Source organism: Octodon degus, unplaced genomic scaffold (assembly GCF_000260255.1).
Source record: "Octodon degus isolate 3935 unplaced genomic scaffold, OctDeg1.0 scaffold00089, whole genome shotgun sequence".
NCBI lineage: Eukaryota > Metazoa > Chordata > Mammalia > Rodentia > Octodontidae > Octodon > Octodon degus.
This window is the reverse complement of record NW_004524665.1, coordinates 1143586-1156633: the sequence shown is the minus strand read 5'-3', so window position 1 is coordinate 1156633 and position 13048 is coordinate 1143586. Positions and strand designations below refer to the sequence as shown.

Here is a 13048-nt window from a genome sequence, read left to right as displayed (position 1 = left end):
GCCAGGGGTCGAACCCAGGTCCCTGCACCTGACTAAGCAGGTGCTTTAGTCCACTGAGTGATCTGGCCAGCCCATTCATATGTTATTATTTCCATTTCTTGCCTCTATTTCATTGGTCTATTTGTTCACCCTCCTACCAATATCAGACTGTTGTAATTACTACAGCTGTGAAATTCTTGGTCTCTTATACACCAAATCTTCCTACGTTGTTCTTATTCAAGAACATCTGGGCTATTTTGGGCCATTTATACAACAACAACATTGTAACTTTTGTTACAATTACATCAAATCTATAGGTAGAGTTGGTGGAAAGTTTGAATACAATTATGTGTACGATTATGTGTTCTAATCCATGACTGGAATATCTCTTTATCTATATGTGAATACCTCAATTTCTCTCAATATTGAGTTGCTACTTCAAGGTCCTCTTTGCTGAGGATATATAGTTCTTTTGTGTTACCCGTGCACATTTGATTTTGAGGGGATGTATTGTAAAAAGAATACTTTAAATAATATCTTTTGTTTATGGCTGATACTTAGAGATTCTATGTGTTTTTTGTTTTTTAATTTTGACCTTGTATCTAGCAGATTTGTTGATGTCTCATACTCCATAATTTATTTCTGTGCATAACAATAGTCTGAAAATTATGACAGCTTATGTTCCTTTTCAATTCATACAACTTCTTTTTTATTTGTGCCTCCTTGGGCTGGCTAAAGCCTTGCTGCAGTGTTCAGCAGAAGTGCTGGTAACACACATCTTTGCTTTGGTCTCAGTTTCAGAGAGAAACCCTCAACCCTCGACTAATGAATGCTCTGTTTGCAGAAGGTTTTGGCAGATGCTCTGTCAGGTTAAAGAAGGTCCCTTCTATTCCCAGTATGCTTACGGTCTTCACTCTAGGTGGATATTGAATTTAATAAAACACTTTTTCTGCACCAGAGGAAGTGATTACATGATCAGTATAGGAAGTGTAATTTCCAGTTTGCCTGCAGGCTTTCCCCCAAGCAGGCAGGGAGGCTAATGTTGACATGTTTTCTGGATTCATAGCATTGTTACTGTGTAAAATAACTTTACTAGAATGAATGAATGTCTCCAAAGAGAGGGGAAACAAAACATATGCTCTACCAGTTTTTTTTTTTTTAAGTTTCTGCTATAAGAAAAGGATCTGTGAATGACCAAAAGAAGAGGAAGAAGGAAAAAGCATTTCATCTGAGGTGGGAGTGCCAAGGTCAGAAATGCTGTTGAGTGTTCTTAGAATTTAGTGAGATATGGAAACCAAAAGACAGAGAGTATGCCAGGTTTTAAAGAAAATTCACTTAATTCATGATATATCTACAGTTGAACAAGGCTTGAAAGATTCATTGGGGCGATTTGGTGACCATGGATGTTAACCAGATTACAGTAATATACTGTGATTGCAAGATAAATTCCAAATTCAGCATGTTTTAGAGACATCATGAACAACCAGGGAAATTGTGAGACATGTTAGAAGTCATTTGTAATGGATATATTTCATAGTCAAAAGCTTGAATTCTGTCCACAGTTTTCCTTTTTCCTCATAAACATGGCTCCACACATGAAAAAATCAGGATAGACTAGTCTCAGTGAAGTTGACTCAGAATTGAGGGGAAACACTGACTGCCAGGCTAGCCTTGGAAGCACTTTTTTGAGTAGATTGAGAATTCTTAGCATAAAAATAAACATCAAAACATAAATTTCAGTCAGGTACATAGTTCTTGGTTCAGAAATGATTATTTTTATTACTTGAATGAGTATTTTTATTATTTGAATTTGGAAAAAAAACACTTTGGGAAGCAATTCTTGGCTGAGTCTACAATTGGCATAAGCACTGTAGCAATTTGTGTTTTCCCTTTCTTCCTAGTGGGGAAGCAGTTGGTGTTGGAATAGAGTTGAGATCTTTATTGAAGAAAGTGAGAAAAATTCCTTTTTATGGCAAAAAAGGAGTTTTTGTGCCAGTTGTACCCCAATGATATTCTTTTCCCTTTGAGCACGAAGATGACATTTACCACCAGAGCAATTCCATTTTTGAACACAGAAACACAGCAGTAAGAAGCTGAGGATACTGAGCCCCAGGGAACTTTCTTGCTTCTTTGAAGGTCACCCACAACACAAGGGCAGAACCCCAGCCTTCTCAACCCTGTCATGGTGCCTCAAGGTGGCAATTGTTCTTGCTCATTTTTCTGTAGCTCTGTAAATTCTGGAGCCATTGTTGTGGCCTCCGGCTCCCAGGTGATAAATGTGGATAGATGCTCTCTTGCCATTTGCTATTGGTCTCTGTGGCCCTTCCCTGCCCCGCCTCCTCTAGATGTCCCCTACTTCTCTATACAGCTTCTACAGTGAGCTTCCTGTCTTTCCCATTCATTTAGCTCAGATGATGGGTGGAAAGGCGGGGGAAGGAGTTCTGCATCATTCCATGGACCCAAAGACGGAAACATCACTCTTCAGTGTGGTCTTATCTCGTGGTGGGTGATCTAGGTAACTACTCTCTTGGTGCCAAGATTCATCCTCTACATTCTTGTACCTAATGATAGAAAAAGTTTGATCCCTTTGGTTGTGTGGGATAAAAGTCTTTCTATTATTTAATCTCTCGGTGGACACTAACTCAACAAGGGAGTTGGATGGGGAAGAAAAAAATAGATGTGATTGCAACTAAGTTTATCTAGCCCCACTGAAGATGATTTTTTTAAAAAGTCTTTCCAGGTGACCCTACTTACTTGTTTTTCTTGTATTTCTGAAGCCAAAGTCTCCACCAGGGCTTGGCAAACTAAAGGGCCAGGGCCAGATAATAAATCTCAAATAGGGTTTGTGGACCTGATAAGCTCTGTCCTAACTACTCAGTGGCTAGCACAATGCACAAGCAGTCAGCAAAGAAATAGGTGGTTGGAGGTGAGTTCCAATAAAACTTTATTGACAAAAGCACACTAGATTTGATTTGTGGTTGTATTTTGCCAACCCCGGCTTACAGCATCAGTTTCAAAATTTTGGCTTTTGGACTAGTTTTAAGAATCTTCTGAGGAATGTTGAAAGATACAGCTTTCTAGGCTCTGAGTTTCTGACTAAGAGCTTGGATTTTGGGGTTTTGTATTTTCAAGTGTTCTTTAATTGATTATTTTGCTCATACTAATTACTAAAATGGGATCCTTCCATATCCCTCCCTTCCTCCTTTTCTTCCTTCCTCCCTTCCTGCCTTCTTTCCTTTGTTCCATCATTTGTTATATGAAGATACAAATAAAAACATAACATTATTCTTGTGTTTAAAAATGAAACAGAACAGTGTGGTTCTATACAAAGCATCCTGCATATTGCTTATCTGCTTATAAAATTAGGGATTTAGTCTGTTCTAATACATTGTTCATAGCTTCCTTCATTATACTGTATCCATTTAAATTTATTTATGGAGTCGTATAGATTTGGTAATGATTACTGATTGAGGAAAATACAACAGTTCTTTCCTTTATGACACTGGTTTCAATCAGGGATGAAATGTACATCCCCAGGCAACATTAGAAATGTCTGGAGGTGTGTAGAGCTGTCACAACTGAGAGCTGTCACATCATCGAGCATCAATGATGTTCTGGGGAAGGGGTCAGAAGGGGAGCTTGGAAAGATGACCAGAGCCCAGTACTGGCCCTTGAGGAGCTTGGAGACAGTGGAAGAGTTGGGCCAACTCACTTGGCCTTTCCCTGGGCAATCAAGGCATTTCCTGGCATGTGGTAAGGAGAGATGAGGGATGCTGCTGCACATCCTCTGATGTCTTAGGATGACCAAGATTTATCCAGCCCAGTGCTAATAGAGCTGAGGTTTAAGGCTTGTTTTGTTCCCAGGAGAACTCCAGCAGTTGCTGCCAGGGCAGCACCCCAGTGACCTGAGACCCTCTCAGTGTGCCCTACCCCTTGATGATCTCCCTTCCTTAACACTGCCACATGACATCCACCAACATGGAACCCTGGGAGACAAACCACGTGCCAACAGTAGCAGTCACATGCTTCCTCAGTGTGTGTGGGTGCCCTCTTGGGCTTTATAGGGCTGGTTTTTCCCAAGATGCCTTTGCCCAGTGAACGAGGGTGTGACTGAGGGAGAGGTGTAGTCCTCTGCTTGGTTTTTCTCAGAAGCTTTGGAACACAGTGCGTGGGACAGCCAGCTGATGGTCAGTAGGACTCTAGATCCCCAAGCTGGAGGAAGCTGTGTGTGCCCCATTCTAGGCCTCCCTTACTGCCTAGGGATGCGTGCCTGGTGCAGGTGGCGAGGCGAGTCTAATAAGCCCAGAGTATCTCACCACTCTCTGTGCAGCACAAGTGACACCAGGGCTCCAGCTGTACGGCCAGCTCCATTTCCCATAAGAAAACTCCAGTGCCCTGGATAGCTGGAAGCATTCAAGGTTGCTGCCCTGGTGTTGTGGAAAGCTGCTGCTGCCGTTGCAAAAGCAACTGCTTGGAGGCCCATTCCTCATCTTCTCTTTTCACACTTGTGTGAGCCGAGCCATTCTCCCTCCCCGCATCACAACTTGGAAGCCAGTTCACTGTAAAGGAGGGCTTTCGCTCACTTACAGGGTGGTTATCATAGCTGTCACCTACAGAAGCAGGGTGTGGAGCAGACAGCTTGATTGCCCAGGGAAAGGCCAAGTGAGTTGGCCCAACTCTTCCACTGTCTCCAAGCTCCTCAAGGGCCAGTGCTGGGCTCTGGTCATCTTTCCAAGCTCCCCTTCTGACCCCTTCCCCAGAACATCATTGATGCTCGATAAATGTCACACCAACTACTGACCTGTCAAAGCACAGAATTAGTCAGAACAAAGCCACAGCTTCTCTACTCTGGCCTGCAGTTGTAACTGCGTCCCTCAGCCTCTGTCCCTGAGGTCGTGAGATGGACATAGTCACCCTTTGAAGTGATCCCATTAGCTTGGAATGGGGGTGGGGAAATAGCCCAGTGGTATAAGCACCTGCCGGGCAAGCACAAGGTCCTGAGTTTGATCCCTGGTACAAAAAGAAAACAAAAGAAAAACCATTAGCTTGGGATGATCATATTTAATGACAGCATGTCGCTTTGCGTACCTGTTTTATTCCTTTTTATACCTTTCTGAAGGTATAAAAGGTATACCTTTCTGAGCTATCTCCCCAACCCTAAAACATCATTTTTCTAGTACACTCCTTTCATTCTTCTGTTTTTTTTTTAAATTAGTATATTTTTGTGATACATAATGCATCCATCTCAGGGAATTGGTACACATACATCCTAATTCCTGATCCTTTTCACTTCCCCTTCGATTCCTGCCCGTTCTCTTCCCCTCATGCCCAGATCTCGTCCCCCTGTCCCCAAAGTCTACTTCCTTGTTTCTGATCATCTGTCTTTTAATTTGCCCTTTTAATTATTTATACTTTGAGTCTTTCATGTAAGAGTAACCATGTGATATTTAACCTTCTGTGTCTGATTTATTTCACTTAGCATCTGTTTTCTTGCAAATGACTCAATTTTATCCTTTTTGGCTGAGTAGCATTGCATTGTGCATCTATCTCTATCTCTATCTCTATCTCTATCTCTATCTCTATCTCTATCTCTATCTCTATCTCTATCTCTACCTATCTATCCACACCCATGCTTCTTAGAGCAGCACAGCTCATAATAGCTAAATCTTGAAAGTGGCCTCTGCACCTGTCTGAATACTTGAGAGAACTTGGGATTGGTGGAAACTTGTGTAGCAGACAGATCAAGTCAGGAAAAGAGACCATGGCTAAAGTGTCACACTGTGGTTTTCCCAGGATAGGCAGCCACTTTTGTGCAGGTCCGGCCACCCATCTCAATTCTGCGCCACACCCTGCGTACACCTTTGGTTGTAGCATAAATTATTTGATACAGGTAATGAGTGAAAGATAAATGTGCAAAGTGCGATTTCAAGTTATCCTATGGTGTAGACGTTTGGTGTGGATGAGCTGATGGAGGCAACAGATATAGAGCATTTATAAATGAGCTTGTTGGTCACCTTAAACAGAAAACCATTAACCTCTTGGCTTTCTCTTTACTCTTTATTATGGCTGGTATTACAAAGGCTTAATCATTTTCTCCACCATTAGAAGCTAGACATTACAGCCATAAAATATCACCTATTAAATTTTGAGCATTCCTGAAGTCAGGTCTGTTCATTCCGGTATATGGCCACGAGGCATTTTGGCAGGTTGGTTGTCACTGCTTAGAGCCCGTACTTTATGGGACTCAAGAGCAGCAGCCACCTCTGAGGCAGGACTTTTCTCCAGGTTGTGGTACAGACATAGCCCTACAGAAAGCTCCTGCTTTTCCATACAATTGGTGTACAGAAAAGCAGGCAATAAATACTTAGTGATGCCAGGATTTTGCTTAAGGAGTAATCGCTGCATTTTATCTTGTGTTTGCTGTTACGAATTAAAACATTTTTATTAAAAAAATCTATTTATTTATTTATGTATTTGGTACAGGGTCTCACTATGCAGCTTGGACTCATAGTGATCCTCCTGTCTCAGCCTCCCCAGTTCTGGAATTACAGTTCTGCATCACCACTCCTGGTTTTGGTGCCCAGCTTGGAATGCCAGGGTTTCAGGGTTGGCACGGAATGTGGTACTGGGGATTGGACCCAGGTCTTTGTGCTTCGTCAGGCAGGCACTTAGGCTGCTGAGCTATCTCCCCAACCCTAGAAAATCATTTTTCTAGTACAACTAGTCTGGAGCAACAGCGCTGGCCTGGCTGGGAGTTGTTGTTGGTGAAACAACCGGTGCGCAAGCTGAGGGAGCCATGTGAGGGTGAAATGGTTGTTTTCAAAAAGGACTCAATACCCCTAGAATGCACTTACCTCCCTGCTTTGCATCCTGGTGTGTGTGTGTGTGTGTGTGTGTGTGTGTGTGTGTGTTTGTATCTCTGTGTGGCCATGTTTCTACATTTGTGTATGTATGTGTCTATCACGCCATACTCTGCTCTGAATCTCTTTAGAAATACGTGCAATTGGTGGTGTACACCCATAGCCTCTGTGCTCTGGCAGGCTGAGGTAGGAAGACTGCAAGTTCCAGCCCAGCCTGGACAACATAGTGGCTTAGGGAGATCTCTCAAAATAAGAAGTAGAAAAAGGGCTGGGGACGCAGCTCAGTGTGAAGGCCTTGGGCTCCATCTCTAGTGCCTCACCAAAACCCCTGTACAACCAACAGTTGACTTTTTAGCATTTGTCCTCTTTTCTTGATGCAAGTGTTTCTCCTGGTTTCTGTCACTCTTTTTTTATGGAACCTTGAATGCTCCCGTGAGCCCCTCTCTCCTTGTGAAGCCTGGACAAGTGCTGCGGCCAATTCCACACCATCTCCCTTCTGGCTCTTTGTCCTTCCTGGGTGGCACTGCTTCCTAGATAGGCAGATTGGGCAGAGCAGCAAGACCTGCCCATTGCTGCAGCTCTTCTGCAGCACCTCTGGCCCTGCTGCTGCTGTGTCCAGCTTCATCTAGTGGCTCCCACGTGGCCGCTGAGGAGAGTGTGGCTGCTTCGCTGAGCTGATGGCCAGCTGCCCTCCAATGGCCCTCCTCCTCCTCCTGCCTGTCCCTGCAAGGGCTGCGCTCAGCGCCTCTGATCTGGGGCCCATGGAGACAGTCTCTGTTTATCACAGATTGGCTACTGACTCACTCTCAAACATTGTCAGTTCTTACGCCCTGGATGCTGGATACCTCGACTCTTCCATGGCGGCCCCACTGGAGGGCTCTGGCAACTTCTCGAATAAGGAATCCTCCCCACCCTGATGGAGGTCGGATGTGGCACCACCCTGCTCTGTCTCCTGGTGGCTGAGATGTCCCTCCCGTCCTCTACCCTCTCTTTTCCAAGCGGTGACACAGACTCAGGGCTGTGTGGGGGGTGGAAGGAGCCATGTGGCAGTGTTCTGCAGTGTGAAGTGTGATAGAAAACTGCACGTGTTGAAGTAAGAATTTGTTACAGTAAAAGACACAACGCTATTCATCCCCTGCAGAGCGCTCCCCCTTGCTTCAGAGGTGCAGGTCCTGTTGTGCTCCCCACTTCTGGAAGCAGTTCTGTAAGTCCTCTTTTGTGAGTTTCTTTAGTTGCACTGTCATGGCTCCCTGGATGTCCCAAGTCAATTAAAAATGCATACCTTTCATGGCCATTTGACTTTGGAGAAGTCAGATGTTACCGAGTGCCAGCAAATAGGTAGATCAGGATGCGGTAATAGTCTTAGGAGGCTGCCTTCCGGTAGGATAGCAATCGGCAGCAGCCGTTCACCGTGTTTTGGAGGATACCTTGTAAAGATACTTAGGCAGGAAGACTTGCAGAACTGCTTTGGAAAGTGGCAACAGTGACGGGAAAGGTGTGCTGGCAGCCAGAGGAAACACCTCAGGGGGAGACTAATGTTGGTGCGTCTCCTGCAGGAATGCATGCTTTTAACTTAAATGTTCTCTGTATTTGTCAATCACCCTACGCAGAGCCCTGGGAGGGGGGGGGGTGCATGGGCTTTAAGCATTTCTCTGGGGGCTGGTGACCTATGTCACACTTAGTGCTCTTTGGGGGAGCCCCATGCCTCCCCAGGGATGAGCTGTGCTCAGCAGCAGGATGTGGTGAAGGGACAGAGTGCCTGGGGGCCCTGTGGTCACCTGAGCGATGCCTCTGTCTGACCTGAACGGTGGCTGGCTGTGTGGACTCCCAGATTTTGTGTTGACCCCTTGTGATGCAAATATACCTCTGCCTTCTTAGGCACATATTAAAATTCATGTTTGTGTCTTGGCCAACCCTCAGGTTTTTAAAAGTTGATTTCAGAAATGTAACTTCCATCGTTCACTTTGTTCCAGTTAATTCGATCCCTTTCTCCTTTGTGTTCATTCCGGGCGCCCATTCCACAAAACCTTCCTAAAAATAAGTGAGACACAAACAACATCATGACTAAACGAGCACTTCCCTCCCTCCCCCATCACACACTGCTTTCCAAATAGCAATCAGTCTATCTGTGTTTATTTCTTTCGCTTTTTTTTTTTTAAAGGGCTGCCATGTTTCCTGTGCTCCTTGATATACTGGGGACCATGCAACACCCAGATAAAGCCTCTGTGTCCCTGGAGCTCAGGATTTTGTGGGGCAGGATAAAGGAGATTATTTTTGATTTTACAGTGAGAGATACCTTGTCCAAAACTTGAGTTGGAGAAGTGAGTGAAAGGAGTGGAGACTCTGAGAGTCTGGGCAGAAGGCATTCTAGGCAGAGGCCCAGCAGATGCAAAGGGCCTGGGCTGGGAAAGAGATGGCATAGCCTGGGGACAGCGAGATGGCGCAGAGGGACAGGTCTAGGGGACAAAGAAGGCTTATGGGAGAAGAAGACCCCAGAAAGTAGGACGAGGCCAGATCAGGAAGGCCTTTGTCTTCTTTGGAAGGAGTTGACAGGTTGCAAGTATTTTAAATTATCGAGTGTTTCAGCATTCTCTGTAGAGCCCAGCCATCTCCCTTATCTGAGAATCTGCGAAGGAACTGACCAATGATAGCATAGAGTTACTGTGGTACCTTAGGAGCGTCCCTGGGCTCCATCCCAAATCACTTCCTGCTCCTCAGGAGGTTTGTTGGAGATGGTTTGACTGGGGTAGTTAGAAGGAGCAGCTGTTTTGACGCGTGTAGCGTTTTCTCCATTGGTGTTGATGTGGGTGAACTCATTTCAACAGGAAAATGGAGGGGCTCATTCCTCCATTGTCTGATTCTGTGCTGAGTTCCCTTTGGCAGTCAGCTCCGAGAAGCCGAGGGGAAAGCAGCTAGAGATCTGATTTGCTTTTATCACAGGAGAAATCATAATTGAAAAGCGTAAGCACAGGCCGGAAGCCCAGGAGCGGGTGCTCCTCTGGCCTTGTTTGGCGACGTGTCCCCAAGTGCTGACAAGAGGCCTGTCAGAGGTCAGCAGCTAAGAACACAGAGACGAGCACTTTTCTCAGAACAGAAACACAGCGTGAAGACAACTCACCGAGGTGTTACCCTGCATGCACAGTGGGTCACACGCTCTGTCATCGCCCTCTAGAACTGGATGATAAGTTTCATAAACTTCTCCCTAAATCCTTGTGATGCTGTCTTCCAGGTAGTGTTTGTCATGCAAATGGATGCTTTTGGAAACCTTTAATTTAATAACATTGCCCCGAAAGGATTACAGATACAGAGGAAGTTTGGAGACACAGGAACACTGTGGGCAGGGCACATACACTGTGCCATCATTATTCACAAGAAATTTTTCAAAGGTCCAGGATGTGACAAAGTAGAGTTCAATTCAGATGACTAGTGCCCTTCGTCATGGGTAAAGCTCAGTATGTCAGCGCTGGCTCTTTCCTAAGGGAAATGATTGTTTTAACCACTGTTACCTTAAAAAAAATTCCTCTAAACCTTGTGTTCCTGAAATCAATGGTAGTTAGGGTTTAGGGTTTAGGGAGGCTGCTCCCCATGTGTTTTCCCTTGTGTGGCATCTGTCATCTACAGTAAGGTTAACATTGGGGTGACTCTGGACACACGTGGAGCTAAGGCCAGGGATTCCACGGGGCCAGTGTTTCGAGGAGAGAGCTGTCTCTGAGATGAGGAGCTGGCCTCCCAGCCATGGCTTCACTTTTCTTATGAGGAAATAATTGACCCATTTATGGTCTCATTTCAGCTTGTTGCAGATCCTTGTGCCAGCAACCCTTGTCACCATGGCAACTGCAGCAGCAGCAGCAGCAGCGGTGGCAGCGATGGCAGTGGCTACCTTTGTGCCTGCAGTGAGGGCTATGCAGGTGCCAACTGTGAGCAGCCGCTCCCTGGGCTCCCTGCCTCAGGTGGGACCGAGTCCACACAGCTTCAGCCTGTCGCTATGACCCAGGAGCCCGACGTGATGCCTCCCCGCTCTCAGGCAACTGTGACCCTGCCAACCTGGCAGCCGAAAACAGGGCAGAAAGTCGTAGAAATGAAGTGGGACCAAGTGGAGGTGAGAATGGTACATGGTACATATTCTTACACCAGAAACTGAAATGAGAAAATAATTCTGGAGTTCTGATACGGGCAATAAAAATGGAAGACTTATAAATTACCCAGTGAGGAAAACCATGTGCCTAACTTTATTGCCATCTGTCCTTGTGTGTGTGATAGTTTTATACGCCTAAAAGAGTCAGCAAACCCAAACATGAATGACATCATTTCCTCGAGTGCTAGGCACACGCAATGCTGTGAGGTATCTTAGATCTGGAGGTAGAGAGCACAGGGTACAGAGTGTGACAGAAGTGCATGATGCGTGTTTAAATAAAAAGTTTATTATAGTAAGAGATACATTGACACTAATTCCACTCAGAATACCCACCCTTGCTATGAACATACTTAGGCTATTGTTCTTGTCATGAGTCAGGATGTCACTCTCTAGCTCTGGCTGGCCTTCAACTAGTGGTGATCCTCCTGCCTTAGCCTACCTAGTGCGAGGCTTACAGGCAAACGCTACCACACCTGGCTCTTGCCATTTTCTGAAGCAGTCCTGGAAGTCTTTTCCTGATTGCTTTTATAAGGTATATAAAAAAATACAATGACTGCTGCTGCTGAGTGCCATCCAATAGGCAGGCCATGTGTGAATGCCTTACAGTATGTCCTGGTCTTCCTCAGTCACTGAAATCTGGGACTAGGAGACCCCTGGCTCTTTTCTAAGTCAAAATGACAATGAAAGGTTAAATATCGTGAGTGGATTCAGAACATTGAGGCACCCTTGACAGTGCGACTAGAGATACTCAGGAAAGTAGATTTACAGAGCTGCTTCAGAAATGGCAAGAACCATGGGATGAGCATGTTCAAAGTGATGATTTTGAGGGGATAAAAGTCCCTGTGTCTTTTATTGTAATAAAGTATGAAACTTAAACAGTCACCATCATTTTCAAGCCTACCTTATAAAGGAACGTGTCACTGGAGACCACACTGGCTATCTGCTTCTCTCCTGGAATATGTCTTAGTTTATCTAGTTTTCTATGACATATATGGCTTCTGGCATATCACTACGGGTTTGGTAGATTAAATGAAAAACACCATCTTTATGTATCACACATGATAGTTAATGAATGTATTTAGAAATTTTTCTTATTATTGTGAAATAGGTAGGCAATATTTCCTTTTTTAAAAATTTATTTATTTATTTGGTATAGGTTCTCACTATGCAGCTTGGACTTGCAGCGATCCTCCTGTCTCAGCCTCCCAGTGCTGGGATTACAGGCATGTGCCACCACGCCTGGTTTCTGTGGCCAGCACGGCACACCCAGGGTTCTGGGGATGGTTCAACATGCAGTACCTGGGATCAAACCCAGATCCTTTTGCTTGCCAGACAGGCGCTTAGACCGCCAAGCTATCTCCCCAGCCAGCTAACATTTCCTTTTTTATGTTCTTGGGCACTAATCAGTCGACCCACTTCTTTTTAGTTCTAACACTTTATGGAGGCCACACTGGGACTGCAGGGCAATGTTTTTAGCGTACCTAAAAAATCTGTGAAACTTGTTCTGATTTCAGACTTTTAATAAGTGCTTTGAAGTTACAGTTTTGATATCTCTTTGCTGGATGACTCAAAATGTGAACTAGATTTGATTCCAAGTTTATCAAGCAAGTGTCCTTTACAGAAAATTTCTCCCCAACCAAGCATTTAAATCTGTTTATTTAAATTCATGCCATCTTACAGTTGGGAAGTGTAAAAACGAAATGTCTCATCTTTCTGTCATGCTCTGATTTCTCGGCTGTCTGGGAAGCAGGTTCAAGGTACCAGAGGAAACAGTGTGGATGTGCTTGGGCTTCCTCTTTGCATGATGTAACGATGCTTTAGAAGCATAAAGCTACTTGGAGCCTTAGGAGATGAAAAAGAGTGTAAAAGTGCTCTGTTATACAAGTTGAACTCACACCTTTGACTGTAATGGTGGGTTTGAACCATAGCAGTTGACTGCAGGGTGTTCTGGAAAATAACTTCTAAACATTGGGCCTGGGTTGAAATTGCTAAGAATTTTTGTCTTCTCAGTTAGCACCAGTTATTTATTTATTTGTTTGTTTGTTTATTTATTTATATTTTGAGACAAAGTCTT

General features: G+C 44.6%; 1 protein-coding gene across 2 annotated transcripts in view; it reads left to right on the top strand.

Annotated features, from left to right (window-relative positions):
• Dner (delta/notch like EGF repeat containing) overlaps window positions 1-13048 on the top strand; it is a 340243-nt gene that overhangs the window by 121001 nt on the left and 206194 nt on the right. For both annotated transcript variants that reach the window (XM_023722281.1, XM_004637300.2), the window contains exon 2: window positions 10630-10938. In XM_023722281.1, coding sequence (XP_023578049.1) covers window positions 10630-10938 — 309 coding nt within the window. The remainder of the gene's footprint in view (window positions 1-10629; window positions 10939-13048) is intronic.